Source organism: Suillus clintonianus (assembly GCF_016758775.1).
Source record: "Suillus clintonianus strain FC179 chromosome Unknown DEU56scaffold_13, whole genome shotgun sequence".
Lineage (NCBI taxonomy): Eukaryota > Fungi > Basidiomycota > Agaricomycetes > Boletales > Suillaceae > Suillus > Suillus clintonianus.
This window is the reverse complement of record NW_024539237.1, coordinates 364,950-388,301: the sequence shown is the minus strand read 5'-3', so window position 1 is coordinate 388,301 and position 23,352 is coordinate 364,950. Positions and strand designations below refer to the sequence as shown.

At 49.2% G+C, this 23,352-nt stretch overlaps 11 protein-coding genes across 11 annotated transcripts; 9 read left to right on the top strand and 2 right to left on the bottom strand.

Moving 5' to 3' along the window:
• Positions 1–99: 99 nt before the first annotated feature.
• Positions 100–1,143, bottom strand: DEU56DRAFT_783905 (uncharacterized protein). The gene is made up of 4 exons (XM_041352176.1): positions 939–1,143; positions 716–884; positions 184–656; positions 100–129 (listed from the first exon to the last, which is right to left on the bottom strand). The coding sequence occupies exons 2-3, from the start codon at positions 875–877 to the stop codon at positions 486–488; spliced, it is 333 nt and encodes a 110-aa protein (XP_041212024.1). The 5' UTR covers positions 878–884; positions 939–1,143; the 3' UTR covers positions 100–129; positions 184–485.
• Positions 1,144–3,167: 2,024 nt separating this feature from the next.
• Positions 3,168–5,123, top strand: DEU56DRAFT_978296 (uncharacterized protein; the record flags this gene model as incomplete). Its single annotated transcript, XM_041359689.1, has 3 exons — positions 3,168–3,195; positions 3,256–4,475; positions 4,528–5,123. 3 exons carry the CDS (start codon positions 3,168–3,170, stop codon positions 5,065–5,067), a joined length of 1,788 nt encoding a protein of 595 aa, XP_041212023.1. The 3' UTR covers positions 5,068–5,123.
• Positions 5,124–5,808: 685 nt separating this feature from the next.
• DEU56DRAFT_730324 (Isochorismatase-like protein) lies at positions 5,809–6,710 on the top strand (the record flags this gene model as incomplete). Its single annotated transcript, XM_041348161.1, has 5 exons — positions 5,809–5,881; positions 5,952–6,016; positions 6,068–6,110; positions 6,163–6,320; positions 6,375–6,710. 5 exons carry the CDS (start codon positions 5,809–5,811, stop codon positions 6,708–6,710), a joined length of 675 nt encoding a protein of 224 aa, XP_041212022.1.
• Positions 6,711–8,073: 1,363 nt separating this feature from the next.
• Positions 8,074–10,138, top strand: DEU56DRAFT_783878 (uncharacterized protein; the record flags this gene model as incomplete). Its single annotated transcript, XM_041352175.1, has 4 exons — positions 8,074–8,101; positions 8,162–9,435; positions 9,488–9,651; positions 9,706–10,138. The coding sequence occupies 4 exons, from the start codon at positions 8,074–8,076 to the stop codon at positions 10,031–10,033; spliced, it is 1,794 nt and encodes a 597-aa protein (XP_041212021.1). The 3' UTR covers positions 10,034–10,138.
• Positions 10,139–10,179: 41 nt separating this feature from the next.
• Positions 10,180–10,710, top strand: DEU56DRAFT_107625 (uncharacterized protein). The gene is made up of 2 exons (XM_041344586.1): positions 10,180–10,410; positions 10,461–10,710. The coding sequence occupies exons 1-2, from the start codon at positions 10,257–10,259 to the stop codon at positions 10,601–10,603; spliced, it is 297 nt and encodes a 98-aa protein (XP_041212020.1). The 5' UTR covers positions 10,180–10,256; the 3' UTR covers positions 10,604–10,710.
• Positions 10,711–11,241: 531 nt separating this feature from the next.
• DEU56DRAFT_730547 (DUF1748-domain-containing protein) lies at positions 11,242–11,679 on the top strand (the record flags this gene model as incomplete). Its single annotated transcript, XM_041348175.1, has 5 exons — positions 11,242–11,327; positions 11,379–11,416; positions 11,471–11,497; positions 11,552–11,589; positions 11,650–11,679. The coding sequence occupies 5 exons, from the start codon at positions 11,242–11,244 to the stop codon at positions 11,677–11,679; spliced, it is 219 nt and encodes a 72-aa protein (XP_041212019.1).
• Positions 11,645–12,455, bottom strand: DEU56DRAFT_107578 (DAD/Ost2). The gene is made up of 3 exons (XM_041344585.1): positions 12,137–12,455; positions 11,990–12,088; positions 11,645–11,940 (listed from the first exon to the last, which is right to left on the bottom strand). Exons 1-3 carry the CDS (start codon positions 12,346–12,348, stop codon positions 11,874–11,876), a joined length of 378 nt encoding a protein of 125 aa, XP_041212018.1. The 5' UTR covers positions 12,349–12,455; the 3' UTR covers positions 11,645–11,873.
• Positions 12,456–12,538: 83 nt separating this feature from the next.
• Positions 12,539–13,688, top strand: DEU56DRAFT_869724 (uncharacterized protein; the record flags this gene model as incomplete). Its single annotated transcript, XM_041355581.1, has 3 exons — positions 12,539–12,776; positions 12,825–12,949; positions 13,002–13,688. 3 exons carry the CDS (start codon positions 12,539–12,541, stop codon positions 13,686–13,688), a joined length of 1,050 nt encoding a protein of 349 aa, XP_041212017.1.
• A 294-nt stretch (positions 13,689–13,982) lies between these two features.
• Positions 13,983–14,366, top strand: DEU56DRAFT_698941 (uncharacterized protein; the record flags this gene model as incomplete). The annotated part of the gene is made up of 1 exon (XM_041347284.1): positions 13,983–14,366. A coding segment is annotated over one exon (384 nt), but the record flags the coding sequence as incomplete, so codon positions are not given.
• A 132-nt stretch (positions 14,367–14,498) lies between these two features.
• DEU56DRAFT_869723 (uncharacterized protein) lies at positions 14,499–18,536 on the top strand (the record flags this gene model as incomplete). The annotated part of the gene is made up of 12 exons (XM_041355580.1): positions 14,499–14,569; positions 14,619–14,907; positions 14,954–15,305; positions 15,331–15,796; positions 15,847–16,049; positions 16,107–16,462; positions 16,515–16,787; positions 16,839–17,177; positions 17,230–17,355; positions 17,408–17,812; positions 17,867–18,004; positions 18,054–18,536. 12 exons carry the CDS (start codon positions 14,499–14,501, stop codon positions 18,534–18,536), a joined length of 3,501 nt encoding a protein of 1,166 aa, XP_041212015.1.
• Positions 18,537–18,965: 429 nt separating this feature from the next.
• Positions 18,966–23,306, top strand: DEU56DRAFT_106735 (uncharacterized protein). Its single transcript, XM_041344584.1, has 4 exons — positions 18,966–19,325; positions 19,374–19,821; positions 19,875–22,448; positions 22,519–23,306. Exons 1-4 carry the CDS (start codon positions 19,263–19,265, stop codon positions 22,956–22,958), a joined length of 3,525 nt encoding a protein of 1,174 aa, XP_041212014.1. The 5' UTR covers positions 18,966–19,262; the 3' UTR covers positions 22,959–23,306.
• The last annotated feature ends 46 nt before the right edge of the window (positions 23,307–23,352 follow it).

Below are 23,352 nucleotides of genomic sequence, written 5' to 3'. Positions count from 1 at the left end.
CGCATTGGAAGAGGTAGCGGCACTTCACGTCACCCGCATTTCCAATTAGCCTGGGTCCGCGGCCTATTCGAGAGGAGAGAAGATATACCGTTGAAGGTCCACGAGTCCTCGACTGCTGGAGACAGAAATCTAGAGGGCTCAATTAGAATCTGGGACCGACAGAGGCGAGATGGGTTACTATACTCTTGGAGGACACAGACAAAGTGCTGGTACCTTCGGAATTCGAATGTCAAACACCTTTCTAAGACTTGCTTACCAACAGTTAAAATGGAGATGCCGACAAAAACAACACGTGTAGCCCAACCAAGCAAGAGAGTAAGCGTAAATCGCATATCCAAAGATCACTCACTAGCAAAGGAAAGATATTGCACATAGATGGAGATACGGAACAGGAAGAATTACATCACGGGGCAGCAGGCTGAGAAGCAAAGACAGCGGGACGAGTTCAACGCGGGATACACCAAAGTGCGAGGCAAAAAATTGCCTCAACAACCATAGTCTTCTTCTTGAGGAGGTTGTTGTGTCGCCGTCTGTGCCTCAGGCTGATGCTGAGGGGTCGAATGTGGCTGCGATGCAGGCTGAGCTACTGCTGAGGGTGACTGACCAGTCTGAGCTTTCGAGTTGGCCTTCACAGGGGGAGGCGCTATGTAGATTCTCTGAAAAATAGGTGTTGTATAAATAAATCATAACGAGGGACGCCTAATACACTGCTTACCTTTTTTCCGGAAGAGACGGTGTTTGGGGTGTTGTTGCATCGCAATGGACCCCCTTGCTGCAGGGCGATATCGAGAGGGGATGAAGAAGTTCCAAAGGCGGCGAGCGGAGGAAGCCTGAGGACACTGGGCACGAGGAGAGGGACCAGACAGTGCCGAAGCATGATAAGGCTTTGAATGTTTATCATCAATATTACCCTTCGCATGACGAAACACGAGGCTTACCTGAAAAAGTCGCTGTATGGATCTTCTCCCCCCTTAAATCTTCTGTGATGTATCTTCTATCCTGAGAGAATGATACACGAAAGGGTGTTGCAATCTTCCTGGTCTACGTAGTACCACTGTGTTTGGGTGAAAGTGCGACGGAATTCACCGAATTGTTGTGTTTGAACTTTGAAGTCGATCATCATCGGAGTTCTGTGCCTGAGTTACTTTGTTGAAAACAACGTGCGAATTTGTTCGAGGCAGAGTAAAGGATTGCTTGAAGCCGGTGTTCGGCGAATTCGCGAATACCTCGTTCGTGTCAACCACGAGCTTGTAGTACGTACAGCGTATGTGAGTATTCTTTTGTTCTACCTGATGCGTATGACTACCACAATATCTGAATAGCGTATATCTGCGACACTATGCCTGCAGTTGCTAAGCGTACCTCGGAGAGAAGGAACTTGGCTGCCACTCGAGTTGCCAATGGTGTAAGGCAGGCAACTCTCGAATATACGTGGAATCGGCCGCGCATCTAAGACGAGTGCGGTGATTAATCCATGTTCCCGCTCATCATACGAACGTGTTACGTGGTCGTTCAAACGTTCATCCCCAGTCCAGTGCAGTACAATCATATCTCGCATCCCATTCCGAGAGGCAATGTACAGGAGCGGATTTAGTGATGTGGAAGGCCAGGGCTCAAGCCCGCGGGCCCACCCGGACGCCCATACCCGCTCAACACTGAGTGGGTTCTTCTGTTAATTTGGCGGTTGTCCATGGCTAGTGAGCGTCGTCAATCAGGCTGTATTTCTCCAAGTTCATCACGAATGTCATTCGAGACGAAAGGATGTGATAAATCAGAGGGGGAAGACTTAAAACGGCGCAAGTCCGCTGAAGCAGGTCTTCACTGATCCGCGTTGTCTCGCCAAGCCTCTGCTGCGTGAGTCATTCACCTTTAGTTTTTATTTCTGTTATTAAATACGGTTATCAATGATATAGGCCGTATGTTTGGGCTTTCATTCGTTTCGGCCACTACACATAATTTGACTCATTTCTCCTCTACACAGATCTGTTTTTTTATTGATTTTTAGGACGACGTGGTGTACCTAGTGTCGGAGGAAACCCGAGAACTTCACGGTCACCGTCTACCTGGTCTCCCCTAGGCAGATCATAACAGGAAGATGGGAGTCTCTTCCCAATGTGTACTAATTCAGAAGCACCCTTTGATTTCACAGGCGTTATCTTTTTGGCGCTTACTCTGTCTTATCTGTTGTTCTAGCAAATAGATTGGCATCTGATCAAGCTCATGGAAGTCACTACCACCAGTGCCTTCAACCTGACAGACACGGAATTATATCGCAAATAGAATATCATAGCCCGTCATAGCCAGGATGACGTTTGTCTTCAACAGTGATTCTTAAAGCACACTGGCGGACAGGAGCCTTGATACAGACGATTTGGTGAGATATTGGCCTCATGAATCTTAATTTGCCAGACACATTCCGTAGGAACGCTTCTTCCAAGCTTACCTATACTAGTAGTACTCATATTATGCGTACTTGTGTTTACAGACTACCCAACGACCAGAATGTAACCCACCTGCAAGTTCCACCAATGTATTGTCAGACACATTCCGTAGGAACGTTTCTTCCTAGTACTAATACTATGCGTACTTGTGTTTAATTTCTGGAATGTAGGTGGTGCTTGCTTATCACTACATGATTGACTCCGGATAAAAACTAACGTTGCCAAATTGTTATAGCAATTCAGCATGTCAGAAGTCCCAAGCCTCAAAAATTGTCGCCTCGAAGTTCGTTCAATTTCGTACGTGCACAATACTTAGAGCCCATCTACTTCGGAATGGTATAGCAGGTCACCAATGATAGTCACTGCCATACTCCAGGCCGCTCTCAGCCGACACTTACTATTGTCACCACTCGGCGAACACCCGGCCATAAACGTAAATCATAAATGCTTCGTGATTTCTTTATGCTCCACCAACAGATCTTATCCTTCCCTTGCTGTGTGATATTTCAATTAAATATCATGTTTTTGCAAACAGTTCGCCGTCTTATCAAGCCAGTGACCAACAGCTTCTAAACAGGGTGAATCGTTCATAAAGCAGTTGAAGAATTTCTTGCACGGGTGACCACTTCCCACAAACCTTTTGGTGAGACATTTTCATTCAAGCATACAATGTTGTAGGTTCATCTCATGAAGAAAATCATACAGTACCTTGCATAGCCGAATCGCATGCGCTGGCACCCAGACTCTCAAATATGTAAGTGCAGTGCTGAGTGGATCATTAGGGTCTAGTTTCTCATTCATCTATTCTGGCTAGGTCTCCTACTTCTGATGCACGCCGTCGCAAATGTAGCGGCAATCAACTTCACTCAATGCCTGAATGACATTTTGGCGAACGCGAATGCAACCCAGAGTTTAGCTGGTCTACTCGATGGCAACGGAGATCCCGTGTCTAATGCTTCTGATGCGACGTCGATAACCTACGCGCTGTGCAAGTCTGCCTGTGGGAAGGGAGCCGAATCTTTCCAGTGGTCCATATTTTCGCAGGATCTTGGTGCATGGTTATTACCAAATCTTGCACTGATTTCGCAGCTTCCCTTTGGGGCGCGATACAGACCTGACAATTTCATGTCTGCTGCGTTAACCGTCGGCTCACCAGTACTTGCCGGTTATTCTCTATTCATCACCCTCCTCAATTCTGTCTGGATCAACCGCAAATTCGACACATTGAAGAAGACTAGCAACTCAATTTCCGCAGCCTCTATCCTGAGCAGCCTTCAGCAAGTCCCGCTAAGACTTGATCCCGATCTTGTCAAATCCCTCATCGTCCTTCCCCAAAATGACTGCTGGTTAAGATGTTTCTCGGAATTCGTTAACTACACACACACATGGTCATTCGCGTCCGCAACTGCCATCGCCTGGGTCGTTGCCGCATTTGTCATAAGTGTGGTCAACTCCCCAGTGGACATTTTTATCGGAGGAAGTTCTCAAGCTGATGGCACCGCCACTGGATCCCTGTGGCTTTGGTTGATTCCAATAGTCGTCGGGTGGCTACAGCTCTCCCCCAAATGCGATTTTTATCGCTTACAGGAGGCTTATGAACGCGCAGACCAACATGCACGCACAGGATGTACTCATATGGGAACGTCAACTACATCCACCCGAAGAGCTTTAACAATAACTGCTCCGGACAACGATGTGTCATCTCCGGATGAACTCCTTACCCCTCCAGTGTTCAATTACTCGCGTTCGTTTCGATGGGCTTCTACAGCCCACATGATGTTCCTGGAGTTCGAGGCAGAGGAGAAGTATCAGACCTCCACTCGTGTTAGTCTTCCCACCCCCAACCGACAGTCCGATTCCTCCGAAACCCTCCGAGTCTACCACACCTATCCACCCTTACCCCATAATGCACAGCACATCCATTGGGCACCTGGCGTGTTCATCAGAATCTTTTTCGCTTCGTGTGCTTCGCTTGCATTACAATGGGGAACAGCTGGAGCAGCGTTTATGACGGCGTGGTTCACGCCTACTACAGTGCGTTTATTTCGGTATACGTGATATGGTCGAGTTGGCTAACTGCAGGCAGCGCATTGGGTGTCGATCTATTAGTTACCTCATCTACGGGAGCGTGTCGACCGGTATTTGGCTTTTGCTCCTGGTGTCTAGTATTCTCGCCCACTACAGTGTACAACCACCATCCCATGACACGTACCCCGCAAGTCATTACCATCGGGCGCTCTCCTTGAACGCTGAGACGCAGAACATTTCCTACGATTCCTATGACTATTTAAGCAACCAGAAGCGGTTGCCTGCAAGGCGTCTTCAAGTTTGGGCTCGGAGGATATCGCACTTGCTGCGATGGGCAGGCAAAGCATTGGCCATTGCAAACTCCATCTGGGTGGTGCTGGCGTGTACTTTCGTGTATTCCGGCTTCTACGATACATGCTTCTGCAATGGTAGCGTGTTCGGTAGAGGAGAGGCCGCATACAGTGTCATCATCGAAAATACAGCTCAAGCTGCACAGCTGAAGGCTGCCTCGATCGGTGCTCTTGCTATGGCATGTGTCACGTCGGTTTTCTTCATTGGGATCGTGAATCTATATATATATACACGACCACGTCTGTAGGAACGTTTCTTGCAAGCTCATCTTACATATGTACGTTTGATACCCATTTTTCTTGGACTATTTGGATCTGTTGTACATAGTTTCTTCTCTGTTCGCTGAATGTTGTGCCAGTGTGAGCAGTATGTACACTTATGTCGAGAAATTTACTACAATCCATGGAGTAGTAACTCTGTTGCCAGACTAGTACTGTGAATTTTCAATTAGGAGGCATTTTTTTCAGCATTTGAGCATGCGCGCGTCCAAAGTCTGAAAGCCCTGCTTCGAAATATTTGTCGCTTTGCAAAGCTGAAATTTGACACGAAGGAACGATACGTCCGAAGTTCGGCCTGAGGGGAGACTAGTCATGCGCAGAGTCTTGCTAATGTTAACTAATTATTTGAAGTCTAATAGATCTAACTTTGCCGGACTTCGCCTCGCGAGAGCGCATGCTGCGAGGATTAGAATATTAGCCAGGAGGATCCGAAAGACCCCATAGCTTATACTTAATACATGATGCATGATGATTGAGAGGGGCTAAATTACATAAGTACTGGCGAAATTTACGATTAGCTAATGTAAACACAGTGTGCGAGCGGAGATAAGTTCAAAACAACCAAGAGAAAAGCTCGAATCTCCGTTACTAAACCTCGTTCAACGTGTCGATCATAAGCTTGCAACAGCACACACATATGTGAGGTTCAGTTCTCGTTTGCACTACACTGATGGTTATACAAACCCCTTGAATAGCATATCTGTGTCACTATGTCTCCTGCAGTCGCAAAGCTTGTACCAGAGGAAACTGTATTCTTCCTCTGCGATGTGCAAACACGTTTCAGTATGCCTGGCTCTGAATCCACTGTGAATCGCGGGAATTGACTGTCGTGTCATTCGTCGTTGCGAATTAGAAAATGTCATATTCAGCTTTGATGAGATTGTATTGACGATCAATAAAATGCTCAAGATCGCAAAGGTATAAAATACATACCAACTCCGTATCTTCACTCACATAAAAATACCCAAGGTGTTGGAGATCCCTGTGGTCGTCACAGAACAGAACCCTAAAGGTGGGCCCATCCTCGTACTTTCTCTTCAAAATGAAATCATCCAAAAGGAAAGGCCTCGGAAACACCATTCCCGACATCGACCTGCCTTCCCTAGGGCCTCTTCTCGTTGCTACTATCGAGAAAGGGCTCTTCTCCATGATGACGCCGGAAGTGAAGGCCCTACTCCACGAACGCCCACATATAAAATCTGTGGTACTTCTTGGCATCGAGGTTAGTTCACCCTGCATACAACGGCTCGCTCGTTGGTAACATTATTACATCCAGTCACATGTCTGCGTATTACAATCAGCTCTGGATCTCATCGACTTGGGGTACAATGTCTACGTGATAGCAGATGGTGTTTCTAGCTGTAACAAAGAAGAGATCCCCTTTGCCCTGGCGCGGATTCGACAGAGTGGGGGATACATCACTACAAGTGAGAGTGCGGCCTTTCAACTGCAACGTGTGTTTTTCATTACAACTCATGGGGGGGCCTACTCATCGATTCCAGGGGATGCTGGTCTTCCCGGATTTAAACTATTCTCGAACGTCGTAAAGGAAGAGAAGGATAACACGGCAAGAACCTTGCAGAAACTGTTACAACCTCATCCTGTCTTGTAGAATCTTCTCTGCAGCTCTTTACCCTGGTCGTGTATCATATTCCCACCCTTTGACATTTTTTACTTGCTATGGGACTTGTATGGAGCTCGAAGCATTTTGGCTCTGCCACATACCGGGATACCGTGTCCTTGCAAGTTAGAGTCAGATCTACCTTCCCTTGGTTGTGGCAAGGTATCTTGCCGCCACTTTGATGAATTTACGATATGAAACTTCGCGCTATTTCACCTGGGCGTTTATGCCTCCATTATTCCGCTGACAATGTCAAGCAGGCCTCTTGTACGTCTCCTATTCATGTCTAACATGCCGCTGATGCGAAGCGTTCACCGACATACGTTGTAGAACCTGTCTCAGAGGTTCCAAGCAAGGTCATTCATCGTGAGTTCTATCTACGTGATGTGACTTGAAAGTACTTGCTCATACATTGTCCTGACCACAGCTGATGTGACCTCATATTAAAGTTGGTTTGCAGACCATTTCAGGATTGTGTGTTGCTGTCGGTCATAACAGGAAGATGGGAGTCTCGCTCCACTGTGTAAGAAATCAGGACCATCCTTTCAATTTCACAGGCCTTATCTTTTTTGCGCTTACTCTGTCTTATCTGTTGTTGTAGCAAACAACTTGGCATCTGATCCAGCTCATGGAAGTCACTACCACCAGTGCCTTCATCCTGACAGAAACGGAATTATGTCGCAAATAGAATATCATAGCCCGTCATAGCCAGGATGACGTTGTCTTCAAAAGTGATTCGTAAAGCACACCGGCGGACAATCAATGGTGCCTTGATACAGACGATTTGGTGAGATATTGGCCTCATGAATCTTAATTTGCCAGACACATTCCATAGAAATGTTTCTTCCAAACCCCAGGTCGCTCTCATGCCACCGCTAGGCGACACCCGGACATAAACGTTAATTTGTCTTCGATTTCATTTGTTCTACATCATTGCGCAGTATACTAGTACTAGTGCTGTGTCTTTGTTAAAACGGTACGGTGCAAGTGACCAGCCTGTTAACATTCGGTTCAACTAACTTCTTGCTGTGTAATATGTCAATGTCATGTTTTGGCGAACAATTCGCCGTCGTATCAAGCCAGTGACAAAGAGCTACTGTCTTCAGCACCTTCCATGACAGACACAGGAATTTATCGTCACAGACGTGAGAGGTGGGCCTTCACGTTAGTTTTTTAATTCTCCACGCACTGTCATGGAAGCCATAAAACAGAGTGATTCACAAAGCAGTTGAAAAGTTTCTTCCACAGGTGACCTTCCTACAAACCTTTTGGTGAGACATTTTCATTCAAGCATACAATGTTGTAGGCTCATCTCATGAAGAAAATCATACAGTACCTTGCATAGCCGAATCGCATGCGCTGGCACCCAGGCTCTCAAATATGTAAGTGCAATGCTGAGTGGATCATTAGGGTCTAGTTTCTCATTCATCCATTCTGGTTAGGTCTCCTACTACTGATGCACGCCGTCGGAAATGTAGCGGGACTCAACTTCACTCAATGCCTGATTGACATTGTGGCGAATGCGAATGCTACCCAGAATTTAGCTGGTCTACTCAATGGCAACGGAGATCCCGTGTCTAATGCTTTTGATGCGACATCGATAACCTACGCGCTGTGCACCTCTGCCTGTGGGAAGGGACAGGAACCTTTTCAGTGGTTCGTCTTTTCGCAGGATCTTGGTGCATGGTTATTGCCAAACCTTGCACTGATTTCGCAGCTCCCCTTTGGGGCGCGGTACAGGCCTGATAATTTCATGTCTGCTGCGTTAACCGTCGGCTCACCGGTACTTGCCGGTTACTCTCTATTCATGACCCTCCTCAATTCTATCTGGATCAAACGCAAATTTGACACATTGAAGAAATCTCCGAAGACTAGCAACTCAAAATACGCAGTCTCTATCTTGAGCAGCCTTCAGCAAGTCCCGCTAAGACTCGATCCCGATCTTGTCAAATCCCTCATCGTCCTTCCTGAAAACGACTGCTGGTTGAAATGTCTCTCGGAATTCGTGGACTACACACACACATGGTCATTTGCGTCCGCGGCCGCCATTATCTGGGTCGTTGTCGCATTTATCATAAGTGTGATCAACACACCAGTGGAACTTTTTGTAAGTGCTGAAGCTGACGGCACCGCCACTGGTTCCCTGTGGCTGTGGTTGATTCCAATAGTCGTTGGATGGCTGCAGCTCTCCCCCAAATGCGATTTTTATCGCTTAGAAGAGGCTTATGACCGTGCCAACAACCAACATACACACACAGGATGTGCTTATATGGGAACGCCAATTACGTCCACCCCAAAAGCTTTAACAATAACTGCTGAGGACAACGATGTGTCATCTCCAGATGAACTCCTTACCCCTCCGGTGTTTAATTACTCCCGTTCGTTTCGATGGGCATCTACAGCCCACATGATGTTCCTGGAGTTCGAAGCAGCATCAAAGGAGGAGGCTCGGAACTCCACTCGTGTCAGTTTTCCCATCCCCATCCCCATCCCCATCCCCATCCCCATCCAACAAACCGAGTCTTCCGGGACCACCGAAACCCTCTACCACACCTATCCACCCAGGTCCTCCGGGGAGATCCCCCGTGATGCACAATGCAGCCGTTGGGCGCCTTACGTGTGGGTAAGAGTGGTCGCTGCTTCGTGTGTATCGCTTGCATTACAATGGGGAACAACTGGAGCAGCGTTTATGACGGCTTGGTTCACGCCTACTACAGTGCGTTTATTTCGGTATACGTGATATGGTTGAGTTGGCTAACTGCAGGCAGCGCATTGGGTGTCGATCTATGAGTTACCTCATCTACGGGGGCGTGTCGACCTTGATTTGGATTATGCTTCTGGCGTCTAGTGTTCTCGCCCACTACAGTGTACAACCACCATTCCATGACACGTACCCCGCAAGTAATTCCTATCAGGCGCTCTCCTCGAATCGGTATGGTCCTGTCCCTGTGACGCAGAACTATTCTGATCCCTATGACTATGTAAGCCAACAGAAGCGGTTGCCTGCAGGGCGTGATTTGGCTCGGAAGATATCAAACTTGCTGCGATGGGCAGGCAAAGCGTTGGCCATTGCAAACTCCATCTGGGTGGTGCTGGCGTGTATTTTCGTATATTCCAACTTCTACGATACATGCTTCTGCAATGGTAGCGTGTTCAGTAGAGGAGAGGCCGCATACTCTGTCATCATTGAATCTGCAGCTCAAGCTACACAAATGAGGACTGCCTCGATCATTGCTTTTGTTATAGCATGTGCCTCGTCCGGTTTGTTCATTGTGATCGTGAATCTATATAGATATACACGACCACGTCTGTAGGAACGTTTCTTGCAAGCTCATACCTACATATGTGGGTTTGATACCCATTTTTCTTGGACTATTTGATCTGTTGTACATAGTTTCTTATCTGTTTGTTGAATGTTCCTGTTTATTAAACCGATTATCAATGATATGGACTGGATGTTTGGGTTCACACTCGTTTTAAATAACGGCGCATCTAGGGGGTCGATTGGTGGGCTGTTGATGTACACATACCCAGCCCATGTTCGTATTCACTGTCGTCGCATTGCGTCGACCACGCGGCCCCCAGCCAGCCGCTTACGGACACCTCCAGACGCTCGCCAACCTCGTAGACGAGTGGTCCCTTGTGATGTGGTGGGGCCACAAGGAGGACGGAATTCCGTTTTGTCATGCTGGTATGGTACTCGTATGATCACAAGGATGTTTAATTGAAGTTCCCAAACAGGGACAAGTGATGACTCGCTGCCGGCTGTGAAGCATGTGAAGATGGACTGCGTATATGCTGGTCCAGTGTTGGGTCCCATCAACCCGTCTCGTGAGATGCCCCGAGCCCTTTTTAAAGATTCACAACTTATCCTTTATAAATAAAGGAGCTATGATCGTGCCAAAGCCTTCCTCGCAATGCCTCGTATTGATCAGCGCTCCAGCGAGATAACGAGGACGTAGTCAAGAAGACTGGTAACAGAACCCCGGTAAAACGATCACGATTCAGAATCACACCGCCCCAAAACGAGACTTACCGTACGTTACTAACACCCTCATTTCATCGCCTTACATACAGGCATCTCCCGCATTTTGCATATGAAGGAAGCAGTGCCAGAATTCTGAAAAGCAATGGGGATCCAGTGCCGCATCAACTATCAATGACATCCGTGTGCCCTACCTATATATATGCGCCCCGTTGATTGCTTAGTATCTTGTTCCTCGCAATTGCATAATGATATTCCACATATCTTTTTCATCAGACGTCTAACGTGCTCAAATCACCGCACCTCTTGGACCGAAGGTTCCTCCAGACCTTCCTTCAAATGACGTAGAGCTGTCTAGAGCCGTATGTAATCTTATCACTGGCTCCGTGGGAATCTGTGCTGTGTTAGCTTTGGTCACTGGACTGCAGCAGCTGCTCCTTCATTCAGTGACAGTACTCGCACGTCTGCCTTATTTGCGACTCCAGGAGTACTAGTAAACGCCAGCGTTCTGCTTCACTTTATAAGTAAACCTACAAGATGTTTGGGTGGCTATTTCACCTCGGCTTGGATGCATTCATTATCAGTGCATTCCTCGCTGGCGTAAGACGCTCAACAGGCCTCACGTATGTCTACCATGCCACTGATGCGAAACGTTGACCCTCACGCCACTGCAGACCTGCACTGTCTCAGGTTCCAAACAAGGACATTCGCCGTGAGTCCCAGTTCCATGACCTGAGAACACTTGTTCACATGTTGTTTCAACTAGAGCTGCTGCGGTCGTATCTTGAAATTGGTCTGTAGACTACGCCAGCATTAATTCAAAGTTTCATTTGCTTATTTGTTTCAGGTGAATACGCATTCGACTTCGCAGTCGTTGTATTCGGGGTATGTAACGGACATTCTATCATTGCATCTCACACTGCACGCCGCTGACAACTCCAACAGCGCTCCAGTTCTTTTGAGAGGAAGCATTGAGCTTGAGTCACTCGCCATTGTAACTCCCATCTCCGGCCGATTACGCATTGTCGACAGCAGATCGCACTCACTACTTTGAAATTGTAATATTTTATTCGGGCGGCCACAGAATTCGCTTACAGCCCTAAAGTTTGACGGACGGGTTGCAGTAGAATTGTGTGCTTGCGCGACCAGTTCCCTAATATTATACGCATTCATCCGAGGAAGTTATATACAAAGAAGTGCAGCACGATAGAGCCAAGGGCAAAGTCTGCGAATGCTCTGGTAGGAAATGAGGATCCATGCACAACAAAAGAAAGGATGCACACACCTTTCAGGCGAGACTTCCTTGAACTCGGATCTGTTTTCGGGGTTGACTTGTGTGCGGAGGGATGCGGTCAGAACGAACTGGCCCACTGAACTTGCAAACCTGTGACAGCACTCAGCACATGTCTGACGCGCTAACCAGAAAACTCACCCAGCAAGGAATGCATTGAAAGGAAAGTTTGTGACAAGTACGCAATACACGAACTGCAGCACTCCGCTAAGCACGATGAACGCTAAGAAAGCGTCAATGAACTTGAGGCGGTCGGGGGTCTGATCAAGATATGATTTCCACAACGTTGAAACTGCCACAGAAGTTTCTGACGAGGCAGATGATGGTTTTGAGGATGACTTTGGGCCAGCCATGTTGAACGAGTGACGGGCTAACGAACTGCTTACTTGTAAGTGACGACGACGTGGAGGAAGCAGTCTCGTCCAAACAAAGAAAGTCGGTGACTTGAAAAGACACCGATCCGTCACGTTCAAAAAATAGTCCTTTCACTACTTGCACGTCCCGAGCTACCTTCTACATAATTTGTAGTCGCCATTATTTGACATGAGCAGTTCTGGCCTGCGTCTAGCGTCGTCCTCCCTTACGGGTGCATTGTCTGCATGGAAGACCACGAAACATCCAAGGCAATTTTGGGGTGCACGGAGACACCTGCACTCTCGAATAGAACTCAACTACAAGGTCGATGAGGGCCTTGCAAACTTCATGTCGCCAAGGACGCTTAAAATGGTTTCCGAGGAGTACCAACAAGGTCTCCTTGACCGGCTGAACGAGATGTTCCCTGGTAAGTAACGTTTCGTGAGCAACTGACTTATGACTTATTCATCTACAGATGCTGCTGACCAGCGAAAGAGTGTCACACAACTCGTGATCGACACTGCCAGCTCTGGAAAAGATGCCCTCGGCTTCTCCTATGCAAGCCACGCCCTTAACAACTCATTCTTCCTCAACTGCCTCGTATGTCTAACTACCCCATTTAATTATTACACCGTACTAATTTACCTTACAGAGACCTCCGCAAAATGATGAGCGCTACGAAGATACCATTCACAATCTTTTTATAGGCCCATCCATCCGTTCCCAATTCGGCAGCGTTCCGCATTTCGTCAACAACTTCTCTTCCGCCGCCAGAGGGATGTCGGGGTCAGGATATATCTGGCTTGTCACGGACGCCCTAGGTAACCTTGCTATCCAGCCCACCTTTGCGGCTGGCACACTACTCGTTCGCTCGCGTGCGTGCACAGAAGACCCTGCGGGTCATCATGAGGTACTTCACGAGGGCAGGTTCCGCGACGGCCCTCAGCCGACGCGCTTGAATACAGGGCTGGGCAACACTCCGACATCGCCCACGTCAGGCATGTCGCAGGGCCCTGCGCCACTGCACCCCTCCGCCCCCGTACGGACGCTGCACTCGTCACCGCGCAGTTACCTAGACGGCGCGCGTTCCTTTTATGATAGTGAGCTCGCAAATCGGTCGCTCGACCCTTCCGCGGGGAATCTACGTGACTTGGGCGAAAAGATCTACCCCCTGTTCTGCGTCAGCATTCACGAGCATTGCTGGCTTCTCGACCACGGAGTGTGGGGCAAGGAGAAATATATGAAGGAGTTTTGGAGCGTGGTGGACTGGAAAACGGTTAACGAACGATACCTAACATTCACAAAAGCGACATTTGGCTCTCAGCCAATGCGAATGTAGGTTGATGGAGCCGCAGGAGCCTAGGGTGTTTTGGCATAATTCGCTGCTCAATCTACTTAGATCTATGAAGTCCATACTTACTTACACCATCCGTTTAAACCTTTTCGCATAGCGGAGTGCTATTGATTTCATGCATGGATCTTAAGTTGGCGGTTCATGATAGATTCCAAAAAAATTAGCGCTGAAGCCTGAGGGAATCAATTTGCTCTGATCGGGATTCGCCGAACGCGGTTACTCTTCACCAAGGTCAATTTAATTTTGCTTTGGTGTCCTCTTCACAAAATGCTTGGAGTGAGTGCTCGTCGTACAACTTTAGTGTCGTACTCTAGGCAATGTCTACCTCGTCCTGCTCGTCTTTATTCAACTCCTACGAAGAGAGCAAATGCACCTGCTACCGCATACGCCCAAGTCCCTCTCCCCCATCCAGAGTATCCCTCTCTGCTTGCTCAGAGGGAAGTACCAGCAAACCACCTCGTAGCAATGAACGGTTTTCTGAGGCGCAGAACGCCGTACACAATCCTGCCAACTCCCCTTCCAGACGACCGTGCTTCAGCTTTGAACAGCTTCTACTTCACCGATTCTCCAACTCAGGACCAGTTGGCAGTCATGGATGCATGTTTGCACAACCTGTACGACGTTCCCCGTGCAAAGCAGGTCTTCGAGCAGCTTAGAAACAGCAAAGCCCGCGAGCCGTTGCTCGAATCTCGCATATACAACTCTTTCTTAGAGGCCTACATCCACATGGCATTTGTCAAGGAGCCCGAGGATAGAACTTTGTGGGTCGAGGACGCGTGTCACCTCTACGATCTCATGGAAAAGGGTACCGAAAGAGTCTACCCGACCGCGTCTACATATGCTATCATGCTGCTAGCGTGGAGACGGTACGCTTCCCTCATCTCCCTAATTTATCACTCTGACCACACTTTCTAGATTTAATCCCGAGTCTGACACGCCCGTCCACCTCTCCGATATGCCCAACCCAACCACCCTCCTTAGCAATCTTATAGAACGAGACATTTCACCCACTGCTGTCGTCGCCGATCGCGCTTTGGCATCATCCGAAGAAGCCTCTGACATCATAAAACTTCTCTCCAAATCTGCAGTAGATCTCAATCTCCCTCGTGTGGTGGCTGAACTCGGTCAGGCTGAATCTCTTGGAAGTCATGTCCCAGACCCATTGGAGGGTGTCCCAGAGGTCAAGCCTGTCACGCGACTCGTCGTATGTGTTGTATCCTTTCACTTGAATCTCACTCACACATCCCCAGACGCCCTCTGAGGAAACTTTGGATGAGGACGGGAATGTGATACCCGCGCAGGCTCAGGAAGAAGTTCCCTTCAACCTCAACAATCTTCGCAACCACTTGGCTCAGGTTACCCTTGCACGACGCGTCCTCCCAGAAGACCTCGCTTCCCGACAAAAACTCCTAGAAGAATCAGTGTACGACGTTGCAGTAGAGCGCCTCCGTCACGAAGCCAAACTATTTGACGAGCTAGGTCTAGGCAATCGCGAACTCCAGCGCGCGGATTTACAAAAGTGGATGTGGGACTGGCACCAAAAGCTCAAGACGCGTCTTGAGGCAGAAATACAGGAGATCATCGCTGCAGAGGCCAAATTTAGTGAGCATATATATGTGCCTGTCAGATATCTGTGTTAACCGCCAGCTAGCTAAAAACAAGCAAACACAACGAATGGGCCCCTTCCTCTCCCTCGTCAAGCCCGAGAAACTTTCCCTCATAACTATCCTAGAGATTATGCGCCTCCAAGGCAGCGGTGGCGTCTCGGATGGTATGAAAACTGCCCGTGCGCTGCTTACCGTTGGGCGCGCGGTCGAAAATGAGTACAAAGCTGAGATGTGCAAGCGCAACAATATCGCCATTCCCTCGCATGCGCGTCCAAGCGAGTTCACAGGTTATTTCACCGGCCTCGGGTACAAGGACTTGCACGCGCGCCGGATGACGGCTGCAAAGTACATGGAAGATAGCGAGGAGTGGACCACAGAGTGGACGCAGCTACTTAGAGTACGCGTTGGGAGTATCCTCGTAGACTGTCTCATGGACACGGCGACGATCGAGCGGACTGCTGTGGATAGACGTACCAATGAGGAGATGTAAGTTTATTCGTCTCTTTCATTGCACAATCAGCTGAAAGTCTCCGTAGTAAAGAGAATCAACCGGCATTCTACCATGCGTACGAATACGTGCGCGGGCAAAAGCTTGGTGTCATCCGGTTAAATCCTGTGGTCTCAGAACGCATCGCAAAAGACGGCCTGCGCGAAACGCTTCACCCACGTCATCTGCCCATGCTCGTCAAGCCCAAGCCGTGGCTCAGCCACGACCAAGGCGGATATCTGTATAATCGATGTAAGTATGCTCATTCACATTTATCAACGGCTCGCTAACATAGTTTGGATTTACTAGCTGCTGCCATGCGCTTCAAAGACTGCCAAGAGCAGCAAACCTACCTCGAGCATGCAACCGCGCTCGGTAACGTCGAACTCGTCTACGCAGGACTGGACGTTCTTGGTAGCACGCCCTGGAAAGTGAACCGGAATATCTTCGACGTCGTGCTCAAAGTCTGGAACTCTGGTGAACGGCTGGGCAAGATCCCCCCAGCAGTATACGACAAGCCAGAGCCAGAGAAGCCCGCGAACATGAATACGGACATCAAAGCTAAGAGCGTGTACGGGACGCGTCTGAAGGCATTCATGCAGGACAGAGCAAACAACCATTCTGATCGGTGTAGCATCAACTATAAAATCGAGATCGCTCGCGCTGTAAGTCTTCCATCTTGTTTTTCCGTGTCAGTGATCTGACGAAAAGCGAAAGTTTCTGGGTGATACGATGTACCTTCCTCACAACCTCGATTTCCGTGGACGCGCGTACCCCATTCCTCCCCATTTCAACCACATCGGCGATGACCTCAGTCGTGGACTAATCATGTTCGGTGATGCGCAGCCCCTTGGCGAGCAGGGCCTGCGGTGGCTCAAAATCCACCTTGCAAACTTGTACGGGTACGATAAGGGGAACTTTGACGAGCGTGTCAAGTTTGTGATGGATCATCTTGAAGATGTGTATGATAGCGCTGAGAAGCCTCTCGACGTGCGTCCCATTCTCCTTGTTATGGTGCTTTTGTGCTGACACGTCGAACAGGGTAACAGGTGGTGGACGAAAGCTGATGATCCATGGCAATGTCTCGCGACATGTATGGAACTGCACGCGGCGCTCGAATCAGGCGATCCACTCTCATACATGTCGTCCCTCCCGGTGCATCAGGACGGGACGTGTAACGGGCTACAACACTACGCCGCTCTTGGCGGTGATGTCAAAGGCGCTGCGCAAGTCAATCTGAGCGTGACGGACCGCCCGTCGGACGTGTACACCTACGTCGCGAACATGGTGGAGAAGCTGCTTGAGGAAGACTTGAAAAATGGCGATAAGTATGCGGCTCTGCTTGCTGGTCGGGTTTCTAGGAAGGTTGTCAAGCAAACTGTGAGTGCTCGTTTTGTTGATTAAGGAATTGTAAGTTGATGTAGCGAGGCAGGTGATGACTACTGTGTATGGCGTGACTTATATCGGCGCTCGCGAGCAGATTGAGAAGCAGCTTAAAGATAGGAAGGATATTCCCGAGGAAGAGTGTTGGGGTGCCAGTGCTTACCTCGCCAAGAAGGTATGCATTCTCTCATCTACTAACAGCCTCGAACTTACCCATCTATTTACAGGTGCTCTTTTGTATTGGTGATCTGTTCGCAGGAGCCAAAGCCATTCAAATCTGGCTGAACCTCTGCGCCCGCCTCATCTCCAAGTCTATCCCAGCCGACCGCATCCCAGATGCATTGCAAGCTCCGAAAGGGCGTAAGAAGAGCGGTTCTTTGCTCCCTAGGAACCGTATCAGGAAAGAACAGATGTCGTCCGTCGTATGGACGACGCCCCTAGGCCTCCCCATCATACAACCGTACCGTAAAACGAAGCGCAAGCAGGTCATGACAGCCATTCAGAGCGTGTTCATCTCCGACCCTAACGCGCCTTCTGAGGTGAACGCTGTGAAGCAGGCGTCAGCGTTCCCGCCCAATTTCATTCATAGTCTCGATGCTACGCATATGATGTTGACCGCCCTCGAGTGTCGCGTAGGTCCCATCAGTTTCGAACTTTTTTTGAGTGATTGATGAGCGTGTTTATAGACCCAGGGCTTAACATTTGCGTCTGTGCATGATTCTTATTGGACACACGCTAGCAGCATCGACAAGATGTCTGAGATCATCCGAGACACCTTCATTGCGCTGCATTCCTCGGACGTGCTCGAGAAATTGTCTACAGAGGTGCGTAGTCCACATGCTGCTCTCCACAATACTGAAGTTCTGGTCACAGTTCCGGACTCGATATGCATCCCACAAGGTTCCTCTCACAGCGCTCCGCACCGGCAAGCTGTTGAAGAACCTTCAAGCTGCAGGCGTACGTATTGTAGCTTCGTCTGAACAAGCAGCCGCACTCCGTGAAGGCGGCTATACGACGTTTGACAACATCATCGATGTTTCAGACGAAGAAGCTGGATCCATTGCCCAGATTTCGAAATTGGAAACTGAGACTTCGAAGCCTAAGACTGCTCCAAAGCCTAAGCAAAAACGTGGCCGGCCCGTCAAAAACATGGTCATCGTCGAAGGTGCCAAAATGGACGTTCCAGTTGTTCCCACGGAGCACGAGGAAGATGAGGACGACGACGCAGGCGAGGATGACTTTGATTCGCTTCTGGTGGATAAATTCGTTGATTTGAGCGCTGTGCTTCCTCCTTTGCCGAAGAAGGGCGATTTCGATGTGGAGACGATCAAGAAGTCGCAGTACTTTTTCTCATAAAATGTTCGTCCATGCGCACGTTTCACTGTTCTTGTTTTCAGTCCATCAACATTGCTTCATCACACCGCAATACGCACACCCCTCGCACTTGCATATCTATCGCATTTATTTTTCTTATCTTATCTGTCACATAGACCTACTTACTCGGAATACTTAATAGAGACTACCTCGCCTCTCATATGGTGTTCGTGAACCGCGAGGCTGCCACCCAAAATGATATCGAAACTACTATGCGGATCAAGGTAACCATCAGGGTAGGTATGGCCCGTATGGGAGAACAAAAGACTGGCCTAGACTAGCAGTGCAACGAATCTGTGGTTGACACGAAGCTGAAATTAATGAGCTCGAAGGAAGCGCGCAATTATTGGGCGCAAATTGGTTTCCGCATTTAGAGAGACGCAGCACTCTGCTGGGGGACGAAGTGCCACCTCATTGTCTCCCGCGCATTGAGAGGATCTACCTGTACCCATCTGGTCCTACCAGCATACATAATATCAATCAATAGTTATTTAATTCACAGGGTCGCAAGGTTGTAGCAGGCGGTGGGGAAGCGGAGTTTAAAACGTGAACATACTTGGATGGTGAAGTTGGTTCGACTTGGAGTTTGCTGCTCGCCATCATCAACACCCTCGACGCTTGCCATTCCGACGTCTTAAGCGTACGGTCCTTACTTTCTTTTAAACACTCACAGTCACTTCAAGAAATTACACTCCTTCCGACGTTATTATGGACCCAACTTTCGACGTCTCTGCCAAAGTCCAAGAATCCAATATGGCAGCCAAACAGAGGGTCAGTTCAGCTCTTTATTAGCTTTCACTAGGCTCACATTCGCTACAGTTTGAATCATTCAAGATGGGCGGTGGTGCTCCAGCCAATAGTTTAAACAATTACATTCCAAAGCATTCACACGGACGATCTCGCTCTCGCAACAGTTCAATATCTTCCCTTTCAACACTATCTATTTCTGCTTCTGCACCTTCATTCCCCTCTCCAGTTGATTTCACTTTCAATAATGTCCCTTCAATCCCACCTCCTTCAAAGCGTCCTAATTCCCATCACAGACGCCGTTCTTCTGTTTCAACTCGCCGCGAGTCGGCCGAGCTTATGGGCGTGTCTCTTCCTGACCTTCCCGCAGCTAATTCAGATGACAATGTCAATCTTGGCGACAAGGACTCTATACGTCGCAGGGCTCTCTGGGCCCTTGAGGGAAAGCCTGACCTCGCTTTCTCCAAGGTCGAAATTCCTGATATCACGTCTCCCAATTTGACAAAGTCTTTTGAGTTCCGTGAGTTTTCCCTCGTTTTATCCCACAGCCCATATTCACAAAATCCCCTGTAGCAACAAAGCCCTCTTTCCCTCCTGGTACTGGTATCAGCGGGCATGGTATTAGTAACCTCATGAGCAAGCGTGATTCATTCGGCAAAATGTTTGCGTCCACTTCTACCTCCAAAGATCAGCTTCAGACACTAGTTGAGGAGGAGGAAGAGGAAGAAGAGGAATCTCAAGAAGACTGTCCTGCTCCAGTTGCCGAGGTTGTCGAGGAATTTACGGAAGCTTCCGCTATTCCACCTACTCCAGCCCCCACACCAGTGGCAAAGTCTGCTATACGTCACCGTCCCGCCAGCCTCAACCTTAGGCCTCTCTCGCTTGTTTCTGGAAATGCTGTCGGTTGCGCTCCCGGAAATCTCCCCACGCCCACTCTTACGCCCAATCCTCGCCCCAATGGTCTGAGATCTCTCGCCTTGACATCCGGCTCTGACACCTTCTCGCTTACGAACCCCAATCCCACGAACAGAAGCATGAATCGCCATTCTACCACTGTCACACCGTCTTCCAGTGGTTCCTTCAGTCTCGCCTCACGTCGCTCTGCTTCAACCGAAAGTTCCTCATCATCTGACATCAGCAGGAAACGCAGTAGCATTTCGTACAAGCGGTCTGTTGCTTCTATTCCTCGCGACATGGGTGTTTTGCCCACGCCTGGCTCAACTCCCACCGACCGTCGTTTTTCGGAATCAAGTGATGTAGGATGCGTCGCAGAACAGCCCCTTACCGCAGCCGAGCAACATTTTTTATTTAGATCGCACAATGTGCTCCTGGCTCGCATAATGGATCTCGAGCGCACGCTACGTACGCGATCGATGTCCCGATCGCGTCCCCTTTCCGCGGCTTCGGATGTTTCTGCAACATCTTCTGAACCAAGCGACGAGATGCTGCAGCTTATCTCGGATTTGAAGGCTGAGCGTGATGAGCTGAAGAGAGATGTGGATGGGTGGCGCATGCGTGTGGCTGATGCAGACAAACAAGCTAGCGTTCTAGCAAGGCGAGTTGATTCTGAGAGAAGAGAAGCCTGGGTGGCTCGCTCGCGGCTTGGCCTGTTGGAAGTCGAGAAGCGTGGCTTGGACAATGCCCTCGGTAGCAAGAATGCCGAGCTCCAGCAATCAATAAGCCAGAGCGAGCAGTTGAAGAAAGAATGTGATAGCATGAGGGGGGAGCTGGATAGGTTGCGTGCTCGTCTTCGAGATGCTGACAGCGCAGTCGACGAGTGCATTCGCCTCCGTGCTGCACTCGAGCTAGAGCGTACCAGGCGCGCGGAGCTGGAGAAACTGCTCGACGACGCCGGATTGCTTAATACACCCACAATTCCACTATCTGTTGATGGGCAGGTCCAATGTTCAGTGCCTAGTCGGTCTTATGGCACCCGTTCTCGTGGACTTGGCTTTCAGTCCATCGACTCTGACAGCTCTTCAACCGATGTGGAGTCTGTCGACCAAAGCTTTACCAAGGCTGAATTCACCCTCGATGCTGTCACAGAGGAAGATGAGGACGAAGACGAGGATACCTGTGACTTTTCTGATGATGAGGATGGGATGGCTGGTTACGAAGATGCAGAAGACTCCGACCTCAGCTTCCAGAGCCCAGATGGTTCATCCATTGGCTCCGAGGATGAACTCGATATCATGCCAGTCTCGGTCCTGAATGAAGCTACAAACAGACTCAACTCGTTGTCCAAACCCGCTCAACCAAAGTCTTTGCATTCTCCACGGGCTTCACTTTCCAAGACGTGGACCTTCCCCAGGGGCCAGCCTGTCATTGCAGTCAAGCGTGATGTTGACGAGATTGACCGGTTCTTTGGATGCCTCGATGACGACGAAAATTCACCCCCACTTAGTTCTGAGGAGATGAGCAAAGTAATTTTTACGTCGACGTTTGGTCTTTCCTACGATGATGAGGACGAGTTACCACCTTTTGTCATCCCTTCAGACGTTGGCACTGTCGTCCTAGACCTTCCCACGTCGAACAGCCTTGATGTTGTGCCAGAAGAAGACGAAGAGGATGCAGGCAAAGCTGATAACGAGCATGACGGCGAACCACTTGGTGAGGAAGTCGAGGGCGGGATCCGTTTCACATTCGACCCTCCGCCGGCTGTCTATAGTCCTCCACCTATCATCTGCATCACACCTCCGACTGAGTCTGAGGCAGCTATTGCGCTAAAACCTACCCCTGTCTATGAGCCTTTTGATGATGAGGAAGATGATGTTTCTCCCTTCACTTTCCCCCAGTCTAGGTTTCAAGAGCCGATCACCCCGCCCTCCTCTTCGCCACCGACTTCGGAGAGCAGCAGCCGTCCATCAAGTAGGACTACCAACTCACCGTCATCAATTCCTCGTGCAACTTCATTGCGTTCCTTCATGCCGCTCACACCACCATCTTCAGCTACACAGCCTGGACGCGCGTCCGATCGTTTTACTGCACTGGCAGACTACCCGGCGACGTCATTTACTACCCCTCCGTCAAGGCGCGGCGGGACTACCTTCATTCCTCAACCGGTCTCACCATCACCATCCAAGATATTCTCTCCTATGACATCCCGCGTTCCTGTTCCGGTGTTGCGCTCCAAGGGTGCCACAAATGGTTCGGCATTTAAGCCTCGCATCAGATCATCCATGAGTGGGTTCTAACTTTTTCTCTTTGGTTTTCACAGCCAACGATGCGACTCTCAGATGCTACGGCGCCTCTGAGGAGGTAACAGGAGCAAACTCCGATACTTGTGAATACTCCGACCAACAAGCCTCAACTTCATCTTTATCGTCCATTATGTCTTCACCGCTTGCGGCACGATTTTCATTCCAGACATTGTCAAACTTTATTCCCCTATCGTGGACGCCGGGTGCAGCTGCGGTTGCGTCGCGCACTACGCCTAGCACCTCAGTTAGCTCGATTGATGATGTTGCACAGGCAGCATCGTCATTCACTAGTGCTTCGCATGGTGTACGACGCTCGATTGAAAGGAGATTTGTTTCGAGGGATCAGCAGTTGGAGAAGCTGAAGAACCGATTGGGCAATAACCATATTAATGGCATAGGACGCTGTCTTGCGGTCGCTCCTTGCGGTGCTTGCAAGGGCGCCGACGTTTTTTTGTGAAGCACCTTGCCAGTATGTTCCCTGACCCACTGGGTCTGTATGCTCGCCCTAGTCGTATGCCTTCTCCTTCTCTATGACCCCCCTACATCTCCGATTGACGTGTCACATACTCTCACATCCCCCTCACTTTTTCTTTGTCGTGTTATGACTGCCCGTGAGGGGAAAGTCATGTTATCATGTCCCAATACTGTTGTCTTTGTATTATATTATTATTTGCCTTCTAAGAACACTTCGAGGACAATCTTCGTTCATGCTCATATTTTTATTTGTCACGTCTATGCATTCTTGGGTCTCATCGAACGATATCGATATGTCAGGGTTATTTGCAAGCTTGAGTCGGTAGGTCCCGGCTGGTAAGTAGGCGTGGGAACAATGCGAGAGCAATTCGGTCAAT

Coding starts and splice junctions, on each gene's coding strand:
- DEU56DRAFT_783905 (XM_041352176.1), bottom strand. CDS start 877: ATGCTTCGGCACTGTCTGGTCCCTCTCCTCGTGCCCAGTGTCCTCAGG. Junction 657..715: donor CCGTCTCTTCCGGAAAAAAG/GTAAGCAGTGTA, acceptor CCTATTTTTCAG/AGAATCTACATAGCGCCTCC.
- DEU56DRAFT_107625 (XM_041344586.1), top strand. CDS start 10,257: ATGTTCGTATTCACTGTCGTCGCATTGCGTCGACCACGCGGCCCCCAG. Junction 10,411..10,460: donor AATTCCGTTTTGTCATGCTG/GTATGGTACTCG, acceptor GTTCCCAAACAG/GGACAAGTGATGACTCGCTG.
- DEU56DRAFT_107578 (XM_041344585.1), bottom strand. CDS start 12,348: ATGGCTGGCCCAAAGTCATCCTCAAAACCATCATCTGCCTCGTCAGAA. Junction 12,089..12,136: donor TTCAATGCATTCCTTGCTGG/GTGAGTTTTCTG, acceptor GTGCTGTCACAG/GTTTGCAAGTTCAGTGGGCC. Junction 11,941..11,989: donor AAGGAAGTCTCGCCTGAAAG/GTGTGTGCATCC, acceptor ATTTCCTACCAG/AGCATTCGCAGACTTTGCCC.
- DEU56DRAFT_106735 (XM_041344584.1), top strand. CDS start 19,263: ATGGACCCAACTTTCGACGTCTCTGCCAAAGTCCAAGAATCCAATATG. Junction 19,326..19,373: donor ATATGGCAGCCAAACAGAGG/GTCAGTTCAGCT, acceptor CATTCGCTACAG/TTTGAATCATTCAAGATGGG. Junction 22,449..22,518: donor CTCCAAGGGTGCCACAAATG/GTTCGGCATTTA, acceptor TGGTTTTCACAG/CCAACGATGCGACTCTCAGA.